The 15,884-nt window shown below is 40.5% G+C and overlaps 1 protein-coding gene across 1 annotated transcript in view; it reads left to right on the top strand.

The window, feature by feature from the left end:
* Nucleotides 1–15,884, top strand: part of tbc1d16 (TBC1 domain family, member 16) — a 100,848-nt gene that overhangs the window by 68,010 nt on the left and 16,954 nt on the right. Inside the window, exon 12 of the mRNA XM_078225595.1 lies at nucleotides 6,886–7,032. Within this exon, the coding sequence (XP_078081721.1) occupies nucleotides 6,886–7,032 (147 nt within the window). The remainder of the gene's footprint in view (nucleotides 1–6,885; nucleotides 7,033–15,884) is intronic.

Here is a 15,884-nt window from a genome sequence, read left to right as displayed (position 1 = left end):
AAAAGTAGCTCACGGGGTTACAAGTAGTTCTATGATTCTATGAAAAGATGGAAAGCAGTGAGCAGAAACAAGCAGTTCTTTTTCAGTTTAGCAAACTTAGTAATGAGGTGCTATAAGAATCTATGATGGGGCCTCAATTGATTAAAATCTGTGTTAATGACTCCGATAAGAGGACTGAATGTAATGCATTCAACTCTGCTGATGAAACAAAGCTAGGTGGGAAAATAAGTTGTGAGGAGGTACAAAAGAATCTGCAAAGGGATATTTGTAGATTAAGTTATTGGGTGTCGTGGTGGCAGATGGAGTATAACCTGGGGAAAGGAAAGGTCATTCACTTTGATACTAATAGATAAGCAGAGTATTTTTCAATGGCGGAAAATACTGCAGATACTGGAAATCTGAAATAAAACCAAAAAATCTTGGAAGCGCTCAGAAAATCAGGGAGCATTTGTGGCGATGTTGTAATGGTATTGTTCCTAGACTAATAGCCCAGAGACCCAGGGTAATGCTCTGCAGTCTCAGGTCCGAATAACTCCATGGCAGATAATGAAATTTGAATTCAATAAAAAAAAACAATTTTAAAAATCTGGAATTAAAGGTCTAATGATGACAATTGTCATAAATACCCATCTGATTCGCTCATGTCCTTGAAGGAAATCTGCCATCTTTACCTGGCCTGGCCTACATGCGATCCCAGATCCACTGCAATGTGGTTGACTCTTAAAGGCCCTCTGAAACGGCCCAGCAAGCCAGTCAGTTCAAGGACAATTGGGGATTAGCAATAAATGCTGATCCTGCCAACGACACTCACACCCCATGAATAAATTTTTTAAAACCCTATCATAGACAACCTTCCTCCTTCTAATGGCTCAAAACCATTTCCATCTTTATTCATTTCTAATGAATGCTCATCTCAATCTGAAACGTCAGTTTTGATTCTCTCCACAGATGCTCCTTGATTTTCTGAGTGTTTCCAGCAATTTTTGATTTTATTTCAGATTTCTAGTTATCTGCAATATTTTACTTATGAACAATCAAATATTGGTGTTCAGAGATTTGGGTGTCCTTGTGCTACATTAGTGAAATGCAGGTACAGGAAGCATTTAAGAAGACAAATGATATGTTGACATTTCTTGCAAGTGGTTTGGAGTAAGGAACATCTGCTACTTTTATACAGGGATTTGATGAGGTCACACCTAAAGTAAGTCTTTGCAGTTTTGGTCTCCAACTATGGAAAGAATGCTTGTTATATAGTCGGTGCAATGGAGGTTAATGAGAGATTCCTGGAATGAGAGGGCTGTCCTTCTAAGGAGCGATTGCATTGAATGGGTCTATTACTGTATGGAGTTAAGAATGAGAGGTGATCTAATAAATAAGCGAGAGCTTGACAGGGTAGATACTTGAGAGGCAAAGGGACATAGTCTCAAGATCAGGGATCGATCATTTAGGACTCGAATGGGGGGAAATTGTTTCACTCAGAGGGTTGTGAATCTTTGGAATGCTGTATTTTAGAACTCAGTCATTGAGATTGATTGATTTTTGAACTCTTAAGGGAATCATGGACTGTGAGGATTGGATGTGAAAGTGGATTTGAGATTGTAGATCGACTATAATTTTATTGAATGGCAGAGCACTAAAGCTCGCATGACCAACTGAACATATTTCTTATGTTCCTGTGAACAGCTAAATTTAACACTTTGAAATTATCTGTTGGGTAACTGTGTTAAATGGTGTATTTACATTATAGTATGTTAGCCACCAGTGACACCAACTTTGGTAATTATATGGTAAGGTTAAAATGATCGTGGTTCTGCTTCTGGGTGCAGTAACCGTCTAGAACAGATTAGATTTGTTACTGGTTCACTGAGGGCAGCACCACCAGATAGATATTAAGTTGTGGATGGCCTGAGTGTTCAGTTCACATTCAAGCCAGCAGTACAGTTTGTCAGTCATTAGTCTGTGTGGACCACCTTCCCCTCTCTTATTTGCACCCACCACCACTCCCTCCTCCATTGCAAAAGGCCCAACAACAAAAATTTGCAGATTGCTGATTTTGGTCTTTAAACAATGATGCTGTTCTTTCTTTTCCTGGTACTGTAGTGGAAAGAAGGTGAATTATATAATGACAGCACCTTGAGAGGATGAGAGAAACTTTGTTGCTTAAAATGATTGTTTCATATGAATGTGGGATAAAACAACATTACATTCTGTCGATGTTGTCCTCTGGCCTAAATAGGATAATTGCTCAGACTGCTGTCCTTTTACACAGTGCACTCTTTAATTCTTGATTTACTAACTCAGCACCATTGAAATGCCAAAATAATTATACAAAAATCAAGCTGATCTGATTACTTTTTATTTAGATTTAATTAGTAAACCAGTGGATTTTTTAAAAAACAAATAAAATATTGGAAAAAGTGAAGTATATAGAGGATGATCCTAGTGTTTTTTTTTTATTATTTCATACCAAATTGTATATGTTCACTGAAAAAAATACCTTCCTGACGTGCCCATAAATTGGGTATTATTCACCATCAAATGAAATGATCATAATATTCATGATAATAAACTTATCCATGAATTACTCTGCCAGGCCCCATCTTGATTCACCAACCAGAACTTAAGTAGAATGAGCTGTCCATTACAATTTCTTGCCAAAACTCAGTCAACTGAGCTAAATAACTAAAGTGGTACGGGTCTAAGAATTTAACTTTCAACCTTTTGATCAGGAATTGATTTGCTCCTGCCAGTGTTTTCTTGCACTTTGTGCCCTTGCATCCTCCCCTGGACGCCACTCCCCCCCACCCCCATTCCCCCACTCACACGCACGTACATGCATGGCATCTGATTATATTGATGAATTCTCAATGATACAATCTTTCAATCCCTTCCAGTAGGGAAAAGCAATCTGGGTATGTTCAAGGTACTCTGTTGCAGTTCCAATGACTATTAAGTTAATATGCCGAATGGTTACCCTGATATAAATATGTGTATATGGCAGAAAAGAAGCAGTTGAAGCCATAAAATGCCTTTCCTTGCTTCCATGTTAACTGCCCACGCTTCAACTGTTGCCTATTGGTTTCCCACAGTTGCCAGTCTTTGATGATACTTAGTTACTATACCTGGTTTGGTTCCATTTCAATCAAAGCAACAATATTTTTCCCCATTATTATTGGGTGCAATGAATTTTAAATATTGCTCTGACAGCCATAGTTTCTGACTAGGATGACACACATCATTCTTGTCAATCCACGGTGCAACCAAGTGTATCAAATCTTTCCTTGATTCCAACCTCAATACCAACACTTCCATGCAATTCTCAAGGAACATGTGCAATGTTATTCCCTTTTAAATCGCCAACTGTTCTCCTACACAACCAAGTCTCAGACTTAGCCTGTCCATGAGAGGCTGCAGCACATTTCTTACAAGGCCCCTGTTCAGGCAGTTTACAGCGTAACCAATTGTTTTTGCTTCATGGTTATCTAGATCTATCACTATTCATTTTGTCAATTGAAAATCTTTCGACTCTCTGTCAAGGTTCATTCTAGTTTCATGGTTACCTAATTAATCATCCTTGGAGCAAGTGTCCATTTAGAGTACCTGTAAAATGCAGTTTTGGAAGCTAGAAAGAGCTTATATTTAACAGATTCTTTCTGACAGCCAGAGTCCTTGATTTCCCTGAAAGTTACCCATTCTCTTCACTACTTTGCCATTTTCCTGCAATGTATGGTTAACTCCAAGAATGAGCAAGGAAAGTACCTATCTAGTAGGCTACCTGCATTCTTGACAAATTAATTCTGTATGCAGTGCATTTGTCTCAACAATTTGGAATTATAGAGTGCCTTTAATGTAGCACAAAAGGGGCCGGTTAGCTCAGTTGGCTAGAGTGTGGTGTAGTTTAACATCAGCAGCATGATTTCAGTCCAACTGTACAACCCACTGTGTAAAAATGTTTCTCTTGTCCTCCACCTTAACAGCTTGCACCTAATTTAGTCTCGATGTTCCCTTGTTTAGATCCGTCAATCACTAAATATGTTTCTCTATCTAATGTGTCCAATTCCTTCACTTCATAAATTTAAACACCTTTTTATTCATTGAAGGGATGTGGGCTTCGCTGGCTATGCCAGCATTCTTTGCCTGTCTCTAATTGTGCTTAAGAAGGTGGTGGTAAGCTGCCCTCTTGAACTGCTACAGTCCATGGGTATAGGTGGGAGGGAGTTCCAGGATCTTGACCCAGCAACAGTGAAGGAATGGTGATATGTTTCCAAGCCAGGCTGGTGATTGGATTGGAGGGGAACTTCCAGGCGGTCTGTTCCCATGTATCTGCTGCACTTGTTCTTCTGAATGATAGTGGTCATGCGTTTGGAAGGTGCTGTGTAAGGAGCCTTGGTGAGTTCCTGCAGTGCATCTTGTTGATGGTACACACTGCTGCTACCGTTCATCGATGGTAGAGGAAGTGAATGTTTGTGGGACAGATGCCAATATGCTTTGTCCTGGATAGGTGTCAAGATTCTTGTGTGTTGTGGAAGCTGCACTCATCCAGGCAAGTGAAGAATATTTCATCACACTCCTGACTTGTGCCCTGTAGATTTGGGGAGGCAGGAAGTGAGTTACTCGCCACAGGATTCCTAGCCTCTGAGTACAAGAGCCAGTCACAGTATTTATGTGGCTAGTCCAATTCAGTTTCTGGTCAATAGTAAGCCCAACACTTTGATAGTGGGAGATTCAGTAATGGTAATGCCATAGTATGTCAAGAGATTATCAGATTCTCTCTTGTTGGAGATGGTCATTGCCTGACAATGTATGGCACAAATGTAACTTGCCACTTGTCAGCCCAAACCTTGATATTGTCCAGGTCTTGTTGCATTTGGACATGGACTGCTTCAGTATCTGAGGAGTATTAAATGGTGCTGAACATTGTGCAATCATCAGCGAACATCCCCACTTCTAATCTTATGATGGAAGGAAGGTCATTGATGAAGCAGCTGAAGATGGTTGGCCCTTGGACACCTCTATCAAACAACTCTATACTCTCACTTGTTCCGAACAACCTAGTTGTTAAAATATCTTTCTATATTTGTACTTCTTTACTAGACAGCATCTGAACGAATCCATATTGCTCCCTCTCTGTTGCCTCAACATCTTCCCTTAAGTGAGGAGCCCAAAGCTAAAAACACGACTCCATCTGTTGCTGTATTCGTGTTTCATGTAAATTAATCATTACACCTCAACTTAATATTCTATCCCTCTCGCCATAAAATGTTAGTATTCTGATGGCTTTTAAAAAATATATCCTATTTCACCGGGAGGTGCTACGTGTAAGTTCTTGTAAACCTGAGCCCCCAAATCCCTCTGCTCTTTCACATCACCCAACCTTCCTATTCAAAGTATAATTGTTGTTGCTTTGATCAGAAACATTTACTGGCATTGAATTTCATCTGCTACTTTCATGCACATTCCATTATTTTACCCATGGGCTGGATGGGGTCCATGATGATGCTGATGTGACAGGCTTGATGGGATGTATGGCTTGTCTCCTCCCATGTTTGCTGATTAAATTTGCCAATTCAAATTCTTTTTAATGCCATTTCCCATTTTAGTTTTTGATGCTGAAACCTTCAACAAATATCCCTCTCCACATGAATTGCAACTGTTGGCTGACAAGGCAAAGTTCAGTGAAGGAGCAATACAACCTAGCACTTGCAACAGGATTCCTTAAAGTTTTTTTAAAGTTTATTTATTAGTCACAAGTAGGCTTACATTAACACTGCAATGAAGTTACTGTGAAAATCCCCTAGTCGTCACACTCCGGCACCTGTTCGGGTACACTGAGGGAGAATTTAGCATGGCCAATTCACCTAACTGGCACATCTTTGGACTGTGGGAAGAAATCCACGCAGACACACTGAGAACGTGCAAACTCCACTTAGGCAGTGACCCAAGCCGGGAATCGAACCCGGGTCCCTGGCGCTGTGAGGCAGCAGTGCTAACCACTGTGCCACCGTGCCTTACTGCACCGCTGGAAAATCGCAGAAAGTTGCACTAATACATGTACTAGAAAACATCCAAGACTGAATAGTCTTCAGCCTCGTAACAGTGTTGTTTATAAAAGACTTTATAAAATATTTGTACAAATGGTTCAATATTATGAAGCAAATTATATTCTATGTTTGATGGTTAAAATGCAGGTAAAGATCAATGTCTTGCCAGGGTGAAGTCAAGTTTATCTCACTAATATATACCAGTAGGACCCATGTAAATTCCATTTCAATGCTCTGGTTTATATGAGTTGTAATTAGTTAAACATGTTCTTCATGATAGTTACTTGCAAATTTTAAGGATAACTGCCTTCCCTGTCTATGTTTTTATCCTTCCTATGTTTATTTTTTTGTTTCAAGAGTTGAGCTTACATGCCTTTCACAGAAGTGGAGTTGTGAAATATAATTAACATCACCATATATGAATTTAAAAGCTGGCCCAACCAGAAATGGCTGGCTTGTGTTTCAAGACAATTTTTTATTGATTATTTAAGTTTCATTCATGAGTAAACAGCTGAAAGATTTGCTGCATGAACGAAGGGGTGTATTTTGCACGAAGGAAGAAGGTAATTTACTAGTTATGTTATAGCTGTGCACAAAGCCTAGAGCCATGCCTTCTTCAAGGTTTAATAAAATCAAGACAAGTAACCTTCTCAAGGAGATGTTTGGAAGATTGCTGAACGTCTTTCCATGCACCCATCACAAAGAGGTCGCAGTAATTCAGTTACCGATAAGTCAATGAATTGGCTATCAGTCTTGCAGATCTTATATTTGTAATGGTGAATGATTAGTGTGTACCTTAGATTTTTGTCTGTTAGTGAAATCATTATGTATATGTGTCTTGCAGACTGACTACTTCCACCTGTTTGTCTGTGTGGCCATTGTTGTGATTTACGGGGATGACGTGATTGAACAGCAGTTAGCAACAGACCAGATGCTGCTTCATTTCGGCAACCTGGCCATGCATATGAGTGGAGAGATTGTCCTAAGGAAGGTAGGATCTCATTGAAATATTTTTGGTTATAAACTATGATTGAATGTATATCTTTTCAAATGGAATAGATTATGTTTAGCACACTGTTTAGATAAGTTAAAACCCCTCAATATAATCAAAGATCATGAAAAATTGAGAGGCCTATTAAGGGATTGTTCAGAAGTCTTGATACTTCTGTATTATTAATGCAATGATGGATTGTTTGTTTTGTTCCTTTGCAACATAAACTCCTTGAACAATGTCTTATTGGTAATGCCTTGTTCACTGTTATGCAACCAGAATTCATAAAAGCCATTTTGGTGGCAGAACTATAAATAATAATAAAATCATTGTAAATATATTTTTCTCAGCAATGTGAACATAGTGATGCTTTGACATGATGCTGGTGTCCTTGTTTTGTTCTGTCATTACTGTGTGTAGTGTTGTTGAAGTAGGGAAGAATCCCTTGCTTCATTTTTAAAAAAATGGTGGCAAGTTTTTTCTCTTTGGCAGATATTGTACACAAGACAGGGTGCATGATTTTAGAACTCTGTTCTATGCAGTGGGGAAAGTAACAGTTATTAAATTGCAATAATCACATTTTAGTAAATGTAAGCGCTGTGAGCCAACTGTGCAGATGTTTAATCTCATTTCATTTAGCTATGATATTCACAATGCATAGAAACTGAAATTAAGTGTGTTTAGCAAATATATTCTTATTAAAAGTGTTGGGAGTTGCATCATCTGTTTCTTTTATAAGTCTATAAAATGAGCAGGTTAAAATTACATACACAGACCAGATATGTTAGATTTTCTTTGATTTAATTTTGAAGCATGTAGGGCAAGCCAATAATTTATTACATTTAGTTTAAAAGAATTGATCACATTTTCCCTGATTTTCCAGAATATCTGCCTGGATCCACAATAGATATCCATTTTTCAAGCTGCTCTTATTTCCAGATGAGTTCCTTTCCTTTTTACTAGGGTGTAGTCCTTAACGTTTACCCAAAGTATAAAATAAAAATGTTTAAATGGCACTGCAGGCAGTTGACCGTGACTATCTTTTTTCAACATTGGAATCAGTGAATAGTTTGGACCGCAGCGATATGAAATTTGTATATCGATGCCCACAGGCTGTTACATGAGTCATCAAGCATTTTTTTTTTGCTCAGAGAGTGGTGGGGGCTGGGAGAGCAAAACCTAAAACAAGAAGAATATACATTTAAAAAGTGGGCAGGTAATATAGGTCCTCTTAATGCATCTCATTGCAGTAATTTAGAACCAGGTTGATACTTCATGTTCCTAATGGGTAGAATTTCCAGTAACAACTGAATTATCGGAAGATGAGGCGAGTAAAGACCAAAAAAAGGCATTCTGAATGAAGGAGAAGTGAACCTGAGGGTGCATTGATCGGAACTGCATTTTGGTAACTCCTCGGTTTCAGCAGTCTATGACAGTGCCAGTTGCATGCTGTCTGTGCTGGAGGCAAACACAATAGGAATAGGAGTAGGTCATTCAGCTCCTGAGCCTGTTCTGCTATTCAGAACGCAATTGTCTCAGTTGCAGCTACCTGTCATTGATCCACATCCCTTGATGCCTTTACGTAATAAAGATCTATCAAGTTCAGTCTTTGAAAATTTTGCTTGACCCAGCTTCCACAGACTTTTGGGAAAAGAGTTCCAGATTAGCACTACCCTTTGCCTGAAAAAGCATCTCTTGATTTTACTTGAAATGTCCTAGCTCTAATTTTCAGACTGTGCCCCTTTTCTCTGGATTTCCCCACCAAAAGATATACTAAAGTTAAGAAAAGCTTAAAGAATAACTTTTGTATGAATGATACTATTTTTTCCAATTTAAACATGAGCCTTTTGTGTTTAGGCCTCAACCTGGATTTGAAAGGAAACATTGTAGTTTAAAGCCTTTTTTCACAACAGTTTATTTCCACTTGTCTTAAGTACCAAAATATTGTTACAATACTCTTTTAAAAGACATCTTCAGTTTATATAGAGGATGACTTGTAACTCAGTTTTTAAAAGGTATTTATAATTACAGTGTTCTGTCGACGTTCTAGATTTACAGAGTGCAGTGCCCTCTTCTTCAGATTCAGTTAGAGCCTTGTATCTATATATTTATTTGGGAACATGATTTAGCAGCCTGTTTTTCCACTTTTGCTTGCCAACCCTTGATTTGTTTTGCATTTATTTCAATGGATTCAAAACTGCAGACTGCCAAGTGCAGTGGCAGAAAACCCCAAGCCAATGTTTCTACAATTGCTGTGTCTGCATATTGTCTGCAATATTTGTGTGGAAGTGTTGAACTGGATGTGGTTATTGAGGTGAGATATTTTGTTTTTAAATTATCCAAATATGCACAGGCTGTGCAGTAAATGTTGAATTCAGCTTTCCTTGAAAATAATTGTGGTTTTGGCAAAACAATCTTGTTTTTTTTGTCAATATTGTTCAGCTATTGGTGAATTAAGGTGAACTTAGTGCTGATAAGCTAAGCTGAATTATACTGCCATTTGATTTCATTAGTTATCAGTGTTGTCAAAGGCTAACTGCACCACTTGCATCATTCTGAATTTCAAAAATTGACAGCGAATTGTAGAATTATATAACTGCCACCATCATGGTTTTGTTTTCTGGTATGACAATATTTGGCGAAATAATAGACAGTGACTGGAATTTTCCAATCTCGTCTGCCTTGGTGGTGGAAATTTATGCCCGACGTCAATGGACCTTTGGCTGGTCTGTCAAACCTTTCATCCTGCCCGTGATGATTTCCGCCATGGGTGAGACTGAAAGTGTGCGTGCGTGTTTCGAGAGTTTAGAAGAATAAGAGATGTCTATTTGAAGCATAAAAAAATCTGAAGGAACTTTCCAACACACAAAACATGCACTTCAGGCCAAACGAAGAGATATTAAGAACGGATGGTGGATAAATGAGGCTGATGAGCTTCAAGCATTTCACGTGACTGGAGAATCTAGAACATGGGACCACTGCCTCAGAAAAAGGGATTTCCCATTTAGGACTGAGATAAGGAGAATTCTTTTCAATCAAGGGTTGTCAATCTTTGGAATTCTTCCCCGAAAGAGGTATGGGTGCTCAGTTGTTGAGTATATTCAAGACAAAGAGCAATAGATTTTTGGGTTTTAAGTGAATTAAGGGATTATGGTGATAGTGCAGAAAGGTGGAATTAAGCTACAAGATCAGCTATTGTTTTATTGAATGGCAGAGCATTTCAAAGGTCCAAATGCCCTACACTTGTCATTACATCTCTTAATCAAAACATCAGATATATCAAGTCCTGTGGCAATGGGGAAGTGACAAGAATAGATACAGGATGCTACTGGCAGTCTTCAGTCATAACCCTGCACACAGGCAGCTTCAAGGTGATGGTCGCACTCCACAGATCAGCACAGTGGTAGACCTTGTATCCTCCTGAGGTGACACAGCACGCCTTCTCAGGTTCAACGCTGATCTCCCCAATCCGGAGAAGGAGAAAAAAAGGAACCCTAAACTCAGCCTGCCCTCCCTGTGCTGGAGCGGAGAAGCTACGACATCTTCTCCGGAGCCTTCATGTCATTGATGAAGACGAACGTCTCGCCAAGGCCATCCCCACACCCCCACTTCTTGCCTTCAAACAACCGCACAACCTCAAACTGACCATTGTTCGCAGCAAACTACCCAGCCTTCAGGAGAGCAGTGACCACGACACCACACAACCCTGCCACAGCAACCTCTGCAAGACATGCCGGATCATCGACACAAATGCCATCATCTCACGTGAGAACACCATCCACCAGGTACACGGTACATACTCTTGCAACTCGGCCAACGTTGTCTACCTGATACGCTGCAGGAAAGGATGTCCCAAGGCATGGTACATTGGGGAGACCAGGCAGACGCTATGACAACGGATGAATGAACACCGCTCGACAATCACCAGGCAAAAGTGTTCTCTTCCTGTTGGGGAACACTTCAGCGGTCACGGGCATTCGACCTTTGATCTTCGGGTAAGCGTTCTCCAAGGCGGCCTTCACGACATACGACAACGCAGAGTCGCTGAGCAGAGACTGATAGCCAAGTTCCGCACACATGAGGACGGCCTCAACCAGGATCTTGGGTTCATGTCACACTATCTGTAACCCCCACGACTTGCCTGGACTTGCAAAATCTCACTAACTGTCCTGTCTGGAGACAATACACATCTCTTTAACCTGTGCTTAACGCTCTCTCCACTCACATTGTCTGTACCTTGAAGACGTGATTACCTGTAAAGACTCGCATTCCAACCATTATTTTGTAAATTGAGTTTGTGTCTTTATATGCCCTGTTTGTGAACAGAACTCCCACTCACCTGATGAAGGAGCAGCGCTCCGAAAGCTAGTGGCTTTTGCTACCAAATACACCTGTTGGACTTTAACCTGGTGTTGTGAGACTTCTTACTGTGTTTACCCCAGTCCAACACCGGCATCTCCACATCATGACTCCCTGTGCCTGCCAGGTTATTGTTCTTGGCTATGCATCCATTCACTACAGTCAAAATGTAAAGACAACTATTTATCATGTGAAGCTTGGTTCATTGAATATCACAACACCTCTAGACAACAATCCAAGACTACATCACAGAACAGCCCTCATAGCCAGAATGCTGGGCAGATACAACATCAACATAGCCATCCAAAGGGAAACCAGGCTCACTGGGGAGTCTTGACTTAAGGAGGTTGGTGAAGGGTACACATTCCACTGGACTGGCAAGTCCAAGGACCAACCGCAGTAGTCAGGCATGGCTTTTTCCATTCGATCTGAACTGACACACGCTTGACCCACTTCCTGCAGGGATCAATAATCAAATCTCAGTTCTTCTTTTAAGTTTTCCCAGTAACCAGCATCTAATGTTCGTTAATACCTATGTTCCAACACTGACACACATGAGGTAATAGACGCATCCTATGGCGACATCAGCAAGATAATTTATGATATCAGCAAGATAATTTGAGGATACCCCATCAAGACAAACTCATTATTCTTGACGATTTCAATGTCTGAGTAGGCACAGACTGTATTACACAGAGAGGAGTGCTGGGAAACCATGTTATTAGCAGAGTAAACTCGAATGGTCAGCTCCTTCTCTCCAAGTCCAGTGAGTGTGACCTAACCACCCCAAAAATTCTTTCAGCAAGCAGACAAACTGATGCACCTTATGGATGGGACCATAAGATATAGGAGCAGAATTAGACCATTTGGCCCATCGAGTCTGCTCTGCCATTCAATCATGGCTGATATCTCTCTCATCCCCGTTCACCTTCCTTCTCCCTGTAACCCTTGATCCCCTTATTGACCAAGAACTTATCTATTTCTATCTTAAAGACACTCAATGACCTGGTCTCCACAGCCCTCTGGCAATGAGTTCCACAGATTCACCACCCTCTGGCTGAAGAAATTCCTCCTCATCTCAGTTTTAAAGGAGTATCCCTTCACTCTAAGATTGTGCCCTTGAGTTCCAGTCTCTCCCACTCGTGGAAACATCCTCTCCATGTCCACTCTATCTAGGCCTCTCCGTATTCTGTAAGTTTCAATTAGACCCCCCTCATCCTTCTCAACTCCATCAACTATAGACCCAGGCTCCTCAACCGCTTCTCATATGACAAACCCACACATGTTTGGCAATGTTATTGTGCAATACAGAGATCTCAAGGACATACACTCTACCCACTCCCTTGAAGGTGTAGAATGCTGGTCTGACCATCGGCTTATTAGGAGCATTGTTTCTTTGAAGGTAGAATCCAAGACACTTCAGCACATGGTCAAGCCACAAAGGAAGCTTAATATTACTGATCTTAAAGACATATCCAAAAGCCAAGAACATATTAGTCACAGGATTTGCTAACATCCTGGAAGACAATATTACCATTTAAGATTCTTGGAAAAAATTAAAGACTGTTACTTACAGATCTGGGATACTAGGATTTGTTAAATAGAAGCACCAAGACTGGTTCGACAACAATGACCAAGACATAGGCAAGCTTTTAGTACATAGTGCTCAGAGAAATCACCAGTAAGGAATACCAGATCCCATCACACAAAATGTGACAGATGATAATTAGCTCCAAACAAATAGACACGCGATTCTTTCTCATTGGGCATGTTATGATCCTGCACCAGGCCTCCTAGATGTTTGGTAAGATCTGGTTAGGGACCAATAATGTTTTGTTTAAAGTAGAACTACTAAGAGAATAAAACCATAAGATTCCACGGGTTTTGAACAAACAAAAAATAAACTTTACCATACAAGATCAGAAAGATAAAGCACTTCACAGTATCTGTTTTGTTCTACATTAAAGGTAGATATAACGTACATGTGAATTAACAGGCCAACTGTGCTTGAACACACCATTCTGCACAATAAATGGCAGATGCAACCAAGAAAGAGTCCACTGATTTCCCAACAATCCATCCAAGCATCAGTAAACACTGAGTCAACTAATCTGGTTGAAATTCTGTCTCTTTCACGAGGGATTCCCGTCTTCAACTTTGACAATCTAACCTTAGAATTCTCTCTAAAGGTCACTCCACCTCTGATGGCATCAAGAGTGGCCTACCTTGCAGGGTTTCAATCTCATCTCCCGATATTTCGTTCCTCTGGATTCCCACAAGCACAACTTCAGCTTTTTGGCCAAGTGAGCAAAATACTAAATGCTGCTCTAAAGGTATACCTTTGCCCAAATGGCCCACAGCATGAAGTCACCAACCTTCAGCTGCCACCTTGAATCTTCAGGACTTCTCCTGAGACCCCTTTGTTTACCAGGACTTCTCCTGAGCCCTTGCTACTTAAAGTTTGCCACTTGCAGCCCTTTTTTTTGCTTAAAGCATACCTCTCTGCTCCCTGCCTGGGACCTCTCCCCCTCCTTGTCCCTGGTCTTGGACACCTGCCTGCAGTGATGCTCTTCTCTTGGTCACATGATCTGCGTTTGCATGCTGTTTTCCCTTTCTGTACAGACCCAAGGAACTTAAAATACTGAATTTCACATGCATAGCTTGCCCCCGGAATGCAGTAAAGAGTAAAGTAAAGTTTGTTTATTAGTCACAAGTAAGGCTTACATTAACACTGCAATTAAGTTACTGTGAAATTCCCCTAGTCACCACATTCCGGCGCCTGTTCGGGCCAATGCACCAAACCAGCACATCTTTCAGACTGTGGGAGGAAACTGGAACACCGAGAGGAAACCCACGCAGACATGGGGAGAACATGCAAACTCCACACACACACAGTGACCCAAGCCGGGAATCGAACCCAGGTCCCTGGAGCTGTGAAGCAGCAGTGCTAACCACTGTGCCACCGTGCCACCCCATGTGTGGAATGCGTGGAAATTCATGAGGTCTATCCGATCTTTGGAGTTCCTTACTTACCCTCTCGTCGAGAGTAGGGTAAGTTAACTTTCGTAACAGGCAGAGCATTTCAGCAATCTCCTAAATCAATTAACCATCATGAACAATTACCATAGTGGCCCTTGCATCATCACTTCATCATGGTGCGAGACTTGGGCAACCAAGCGGCACCACGTAAAGCAGCTAGAAACAGTCCATCTGTACTGTCTAAGATCTATTTGCAACGTGAGGTGGCAGGACAAAATCCACAATGCTGAGGTTCTTGCAAAGTGTTGTATACCTGGCATCAAGCATGCTTATTGGAGTTCAGCTTCACTGGGTCATTCATGTGGTTCCCAATGGAAGATTCGCGCATACCAAGGCGGTATTCTACAGCCAGCTAAATATGGGAACCTACACCATCAGATGTCTCAAACTTGGATATAAAGACAAGCTGAAAGCCAGCTTGCAAGCTGGATCCCAATAAATGGGAGAAAAAAACAATCCTGGCAGACCCAGATGTCTTTGTCTCAAGCAGTTTTGACTTTTAAGGAGAACAGAGTCAAGTATCTTCAGAACAAGTGAGTGCAGCACAAAGTCAACGCCTCCATTCATCTGACTCCTTATGCAAAATTTACAATTGGTTACGCAAATCGAGACCTGGTCTAACATCACTCACGAGACAACATCAAAATAGGCTGTAAACCTTTTTTGCTGAACAGCCATCCATCAAAGTGACGGAGAATCCATCACCCAGGCCCCAGAGATAATAAAACAATATCCTAACACAGTGCGTCACTCAGTCAATCCTTTTTGTTAAATGAAATATTCTTCATAACATTTATTTAAAAGATACTGATTCCAGCACTTATCCCTTTAAACAAAAAACTTACCAGTATATAGTATTAAACAAATGGTACCCTTGTAGCAACAAGTTGACATGTAATATTTTATTTTTATAGTTAGAAAAAAAGATGTCAAATCTTATGATGATGTACAGCTGTTGGTAGAATGTTGTTTCCTGCTGATTTCTCTGTATGAGGAAGTAGTTCTCCTTGTGGTATTTTTGTGCATTTTTTTGGTTGTTTACGAGTTTGCGATTTTCTTTTGTGGGGAGAATAAAAATGGGATCAAATTATATGATAAACATTGTCTATATTGCGCTCAGTGTCTGAATTACTTTGTCCTAATGTGCACTGTAGTCCAAAAAGAAATCGGTGCAATGACAGCTAGAGAAGGCTTAAAGACTTGTTATTAACAGCAGCTAGGCTCTTCTTGTCGTTCAATAGCTGAACTGACTTGGTTAGGCAAACAGCAATGTTTTTAAATGTTTCAGTTGGCCCTGTTAATCTCCAGTATTGTGATAGTGAATGTGTGAATTGCAAAACAATCCATTTAAGAGAGAAAAACATTCTTAAAACTTCTTTAGAAAAGTGACCTCTGCTTTATATTTCCATTTTCCTTTGCATGAGTGGGGGTGGGGTGGGGTGGGGGCAGTGGTT

The sequence above is a fragment of the Mustelus asterias genome, chromosome 12 (genome assembly GCF_964213995.1).
Source record: "Mustelus asterias chromosome 12, sMusAst1.hap1.1, whole genome shotgun sequence".
NCBI classification, from domain to species: domain Eukaryota; kingdom Metazoa; phylum Chordata; class Chondrichthyes; order Carcharhiniformes; family Triakidae; genus Mustelus; species Mustelus asterias.
This window is presented reverse-complemented; position numbering and strand designations above follow the sequence as displayed.